The sequence below is a fragment of the Pinus tabuliformis genome, chromosome 7, assembly GCF_031772625.1.
Source record: "Pinus tabuliformis cultivar Carrire ecotype Pingquan chromosome 7, CPIR1, whole genome shotgun sequence".
Taxonomy (NCBI): Eukaryota; Viridiplantae; Streptophyta; class Pinopsida; order Pinales; family Pinaceae; genus Pinus; species Pinus tabuliformis.
Window position 1 is genome coordinate 1,271,881,606 of NC_142293.1, and position 6,931 is coordinate 1,271,888,536.

The following is a 6,931-nucleotide window of genomic DNA, read 5'->3' on the forward strand; positions in this document are numbered from 1 at the left end:
AGGAAAGATAATTGTTATTTTTGAATATTGAATGTTATAAAAACACCATGTTATGAAAACTTGAATAAACGTTACCAAAAGTAGAATTGAAATAGATAATTTATATAAATTTTTCCTGTAAAGATAACTTACTAGAGAAATTTTGATCATTCCAGCTGGTATTTCTGACTGTTCTAGCTATTAGCCAGTGGCTTCCTCTGTGTCCAATCAACCAGCAATAACTTTACCAATAAGATAAGAAGCATAAGAAACATCAACAGTTTGCATGCAGTAGTTTGGAGGGGCTTTGAACAGAGACGTCGAGCTCAGTACACTTTGATCCTCGAAGACACGTGTAGAAGAAGGTTGAAGTTTGAGGTGTGGAAGACAAGTGCAGGTTATAAGAAGGCCAAGAAAGCCGAAGCCGAGTTCAGTAAATCACGCTAAAGGAAAGGAACAAAGCCTGAAGCTGAGTTCAGTAAGGGAGGGTGCAGGAAAGGAATGGGAGAGGAATGTCGAGTTCATAAGTGCATGATCCGAGTTCATAAGTGCATGATCTAGGTGGAGTTCATACGAAGGAGTTTATACATAACTCAGCGGTAGACTCGACACACACTATTACATGTGAACACCCATAACCCATGTGGCGTGGCATGTACCAACGAGAAATATTATAGAAACAAACACAAAAAAAATAAACCAAACATTTAATGTGTATTGACTAATGCTAGCATTAGTTCTTCTTAACAAAAAATAAAAAAATAAAAAAATTAATGTGTATTGACTAATGCTAGCATTAGTTCTGGTTTCAAAAATACTCATCAAGCAAACCTATTGAATCTAGAAATTATATGAACAAAATAGCTTCATTTGCCTTATTTGCCTCGAGAAGAAGCCAAACAAAATGAGCAAAAATGAGCTGACCTATGGTTGGTTCATTACATCATTTAATAAATTGAGAAACATTATTTGATAAGTTGAAAAACAAAAACTCCATATTAATTCGAATATAGACTAATGCTAATAACCAAAACCGATTACTATAGTTCCATGTCGTAGGGGGCAGGGACTAATAAAATAGAAACCGAGCCTTGTCTCCGCACACTGTTTAGCTTGGAAAGCCGACCCTTAATCTTGGATAAGCACGGAGCGCGACTTGCCTTGAAATTGCAAGGCCACAAGTTTTCTTCATAACTAGGATCACCTTCAACCCTCCAATCGAATGTATGCATCAACTAAGCCAATGCAAGCTCAATAGTGAGGATCGGTGAGCATAAATTGATTGCAGATTCCTCGAATATTTGGGAATCTGACGGACATAGATGCGGTCGATTTTTTGACGCGCTCATGTCCGTTAGATTCCCTACAATCTACTTAAGGATGGCAAGTGAGGATAGCCAGTGAAGCTCGTTGGCCCGTGTAAGTGGCAATACTTCCCCTAATCTTTTTGGTACGACCCAGCTAGACAAAGCGAGGATGCAACAAATTTTCAGGAAAATACACGCGATGTAGCCATCGTTGGAATAAATATCCTCCATTGATCAATTTGTCATAACTTATTCCACCACAAAAATTAAAATATAATAGTCATTAGAATAGTAATCAATTAATATTCAAATCTTCATTTGCGTTTCATAATAAGGAGACTAGTAGTTATGCTTCGATGTCATTAACGTTGATAAGTGTTCATATAAATGTGAAAACATAAGCAATTATTGAAACTTTTATTTTTAATAAGGGGAGAGACTCATTTGCGTTTCATAATAAGGAGACTAGTAGTTATGCTTCGATGTCATTAACGTTGAGAAGTGTTCATACGAATGTGAAAACACAAGCAATTATTGAAACTTTTATTTTTAATACAGGGAGAGAGTTATTATTGAAATTTCCATTGGTTAATACAGAGGTAAAAATATGGTAACTATCAAATTGAAATTTGTGAGAAATTAATCTACAAACATGCTTATGGACCTAATTAAAATCGCTGACATATTAATGGGTTGGTGTCAGGAATAAGAGGTATTAGAATACGATATATGACGACTGATTCTGTCAGTTGGAATGGGATCTATCAGCCGCCAATCTTGTTTCAGGGATTTGTATGTGTATTGTATCTCGCCAGTTTTTCTCACAATAATCACAATCATTTATATTGTTAAATCTACATTATCATATACAGCGTAGTAGAGTATCGACAGACACTCAGAACGTGGAAGTCGAACGTGGAAGTCAGTGACAGTTAACTACACTCAGTTTTCTAGCTGCACTCAAAATTCCGACACATGACTTCGAAGTTCGCCGATTGTGAATAAATTTCAAACCACACGTACGAGGAAGAGATGGAACATACATTGTTGTATACCGTTGGCCGTATTTCAGAAAAACTATTCAAAGGGTTTTAGTTCCACACTGAACATCTTTCGCTCACCGCATTCCATAATATTCAGAAGTTTTTAGACTTAAACGTGGTAAACTCTAATATTTTTATTATTATAAATTTTTATCTTAAATAAAATGTTAACTTATTTCAAATGTTTTTTTTTTAAAACTGATTTTTATTTTAAATAAAATGTTTATTTATTTCAAATGTTTTATTTTTAAACTATAAATTATTTGTAATTGGCTACATTATTATTATTCTTATTTTCCATTATTCAACATTGTTAATCACTTTACATTCAAAAGATATAATAGAAAATAACTAATAGGTGTGACAATAAGAATTCTAGAAGAAAATAGATTCAGATTGATAGCATTAAATATTGTTTGTAATTCACTATATTATTTTTTTCCGAGGAAAAAAGCAAAACTTTTTATTAAGAAACCATAAAAAGTTTATATACAAATTGTTCATAAGCCAGACTATTGGCTCAACTGTTCACAATCTGTTCAACCATCAGGGAGCTGTAGTGTTGTTTTAAGAACCAGTTATAGTCTTCCTCGCGGGAGGATGTATAGTCATAACTCATAAAATAACATAATGATACCTGGGGCCTCCTTCGACGAAGGATAAACGACCCCATCCAGACAAAAAACATGTCTGAAACCGTGTGGTAATATAACAGAAATACATATTAAGAGTTTGTAAACTGTAATCTATAAGCCGGATATTAAGACTAGTAAGGAAGATATATACAAAAACCAAAACTGTAGAAAAATATCTGTGCAAAGTGCTTTCATAACCGGAGAAAAAAAACTGTGGTCAAAAATGCTGAGCATATGGAGGCTGATCTGTTCTGTAAGACTGCCCCTGTCTGGTCTCTTCTATTGCCCAGCTGCCCGGATCCTATTGTAGACCAGCCTTAGATAGCTGATCTGCTTCCTCATTCCTGTCCCTGTAGATATGACATATAGTAAACCTGTTAAAAAGTGTCTTCAGATAGTAAATTTCTTCTACAATTGTCTTCAAAATCTGATTCTGACAAGATGCAATTCCATTGACCCAGTTTATGACATTGAGTGAATCCCCAAAAATCTGTATAGAGTTGATGTTTCTGTGATGGAGCCAGCATAAAAGGTATCGTAAGGCCGATAGTTCAGCATAGTTATTAGTGCCTGTACCCAACCCAACGGAAGCTTTTAAAGAATGTTCTGAATTTATGTGTATGCACAGGCCTGCTCCAGCCCTGTTGTTTTGGGAAGCCCCATAAAAGAAGCCACAGGGAATGCCCTCCTGAATATTGATATGTCTTTGTTTTGTTTTGGTTTTTTTTTCCTCAGGTGGAGGCAAGGCAGAATATATGGCTGTGATATTAGTAGCAATAACAGAAGAGGGTGTATCCTTATCTTGGAACAAGCTCTTGTTTCTAGCAAGCCATACACCCCAGCAAAAAATAAGGGGCAAGTTCCTCAAATTCCCTTCCGGATAGGTGTGCCACCATTTCCTCCAAGCAGCATCCAAGGGGTCTTGCCCCCACTGAGCTTTAAACTTGAGAAAACCGGTGACCTCCTCCCATATCTTCCTTGAGAAAACACAAGTGATAAAAAGATGATTGATGGTTTCCTCATCTGATTTGCACAAAGGGCATCGCCCTGGCCCAGCTAAAAACCTTTTCTGCAATGTATCCCATGTTGGTACCTTCCTTTTTAAAATGCACCAGATAAAGAGCCTGGACATGGCAGGGCATTTGAGTTTCCATATATCTTTGGCCCACCATTCTGGAGCTGCCCAACCTTTCTTATCCATTAGAAGAGAATAACCCTCTTTTGGAGTATATACCCCAGATTTGCTTTGTGCCCACATCAAGCAATCAGGTTCCTCTTTAATCCTGACATTGGATCGTTGTAGTTCTTTGATGAACCCTTCCCATTCGATCTTCCATCTTACATTTAACCCTAATTCTTCATCATCCTTCCAAGCTTGTCCCCAGATAGTAGACTGTCCTACTCTTTCCACCTGATTTAATGATATAATACCTTTAGAATCAAGGTGTCGAAGAAGGCCTGGGGATAAAGCAAAAGCTTCATTGCATCCAACCCATGGGTCTCTGCCAATCCTTATCTGTCCACCATCTCCCACTTTCCAGGCTAAACCTTGTTCGATCACTGAGAAGGCATCCATCGTGGCCTTCCAGATAGCTGAAGAATTTTTAACCTTCTTATTTTGACTCCGGATCCATTCTTCCAAAGGCATTGGGCCAATGTACTTCCTTTTCACCACCCTTGTCCACAGGTTTTCCATGGTTATTAGCCTCCATCCTGATTTTGCTGCTAATGAATTGCTGAACTCAGGGAGTCTTTTTATCCCCCACCCTCCCCATTCTTTTGGTTTTGCCACTTTATCCCAAGCCACCCAGGGTAAGCCCGATGATTCCTTTGTTCCTGCCCACAGGAATCTGCAACAGATTCTTCTGATTTTCTCCATAACTCCTTTAGGAATCCAGGTTAGTGCGGCCCAGTAAACTGGGATGGCTAACAAGACTGATTTAATAAGGGTCAACCTACCAGCTCTGGACAGCCATCTAAAGCTCCAATGTGATATTCTGGATTCTATCTTTGCTATGAGCCAGTTCCAATCTTCTTTTTTGTATGCAACAGGCTTTAACCAAAAACCCAGATATTTGAAGGGATCTTCCAGAGGTTGACTGGGGAAAGGAAGGAGATCAGCCATTTGATTTCTTTCCCTTCTATCAAAATCTGCAATACAAGCTTGTGATTTCCCAAAATTAATCTGCATTCCAGTTGCTTTTAGAAAAAGATCAAAGATGCATTTTAACTCCTTTAGTTCACAGCAATTACCATTGGTGAAAATCAAGATATCATCAACGAAAAGAAGGTGAGTGATAAAGAGATTGATTGCTACCTCGATACCTTTTACCTTCTCCTCTCTTCTGGCTTTGTGAATCAGTCTACTGAGCCCTTCTGCCACAAGGAGGAACAGGAGAGGGGATAATGGACACCCTTGTCTGAGGCCTCTCTAGCTGTTAAAGAAAGAGGAGGCTGCTCCATTTACCAGTACTGCAAAGCTGACATTTGTGATGCACCCCATGATCCAACTGACAAAAGGGTAGCTGAAACCCGCATGTGTTAGCAGCATCCTTAGATAGAGCCAGCTGATCCTATCATATGCTTTGGATAGGTCGATTTTAAGAACAACTCCCTTCTTTTTCTTCATTTTGACACTATGTATAACCTCCTGGGCTACTACTATGGCTTCATGGATCTGTCTTCCATCCAGGAACCCAAATTGTTCCATTGATATATTTCTTGACAGGATTGGTGCAATTCTGAGAGAAATAACCTTTGAAATAATCTTGTAAATGCAGTTACACAAAGAAATTGGTCTAAAGTCTTCAAAACTTTCCGGCTCATCCTTCTTGGGAATGAGAGCAATAAATGTTGAGTTAAAAGGTCTATAGACAACACCTTTCAGCCTAGATTCATCAACTACTTCAGTTAACTCAGCTCCAATTTGTTCAAAAAAATGGAGAAACAGTTCTATAGTCCAGCCATCAGGGCCTGGGCTTTTGTCTTTGCCCATGAGCTTCATAGCTGTTTCAATCTCCTCCTTAGTAACCGGAATTGTAAGGTCTTCTGCTTCATCTTCCTCAATGAATCTAGGAAAACTTTGCACAGTGCTAAAGACTTCTGCAATAGTAGCCTCTCCCTGGTCTGCAAAAATATTTTGAAAATGTCTTTTTCCCAAAACTGAAATCTCTGGGAAGGAGCTGACTTCTCTCCCTTCTTCATCTTTAAGGCGCCAGATAGTATTTAAAGATTTCCTTCCTTTTGCAAAATTATGAAAGAACCTAGTGTTCTCATCCCCAGATTTTAGCCATGTTGCCCTACTCTTGATCCTCCACTCTTCTTCCCTTTCCAAAAGAATTTTATTTTGCTGCTTCTCCAAATGAAGGATTCTGTCCTTTGAGGCTTGGGAGGAGTATCCATCTGACTCCATACTCTCCATCTGCTTCAACTCCTCCCTTATGCTGATCATCTCCGCATTTTGTTTCAATTTTCTGTCCTTTGCCCATGAAATAGTGGTTTTCTTCAGTCTTTTTAAATTCAACATTGTTACATTGTCACTTTGCACTTAAAATTTTTATTTCATAATTTTTAATCGTTCAAGTTACTAATAGTCTCTCTCATCTCAACAAACTGAGGTAACTAAAAAAAGTTAAAGTTAAACTGGCCGAATTAACATTATACATATTTAACATATTTAAAATGATTAAAATAATCATATGTTCAAAAAATTTTGTATCATTCCGCATGACTGAAACCATCTTACATCCATCTTAATCCTAAATCTATGAAGCACATAAAGGGATCAAATCTCTTGAGGTGCAAACCTTTCTTCAAATTTTGCAAACAAAAAGGAGGTTTTCACTTCAAAAAGTTTGATCCCTCTGGACACTTAATAGATCTGGTGTTAAGATAGATCTAGACTGATAATTAAGTGGTATTGATTTTCACCAAAATATCATGCATATCCAGAATTTTACCAAAATAC

At 37.5% G+C, this 6,931-nt stretch overlaps 1 protein-coding gene across 1 annotated transcript; it reads right to left on the reverse strand.

Moving 5' to 3' along the window:
• Nucleotides 1-3,265: 3,265 nt before the first annotated feature.
• On the reverse strand, nt 3,266-6,490 carry LOC149252091 (uncharacterized). Its single transcript, XM_089454072.1, has 2 exons — nt 5,720-6,490; nt 3,266-5,149 (listed from the first exon to the last, which is right to left on the reverse strand). The coding sequence occupies exons 1-2, from the start codon at nt 6,488-6,490 to the stop codon at nt 3,266-3,268; spliced, it is 2,655 nt and encodes an 884-aa protein (XP_089310198.1).
• Nucleotides 6,491-6,931: the final 441 nt, after the last annotated feature.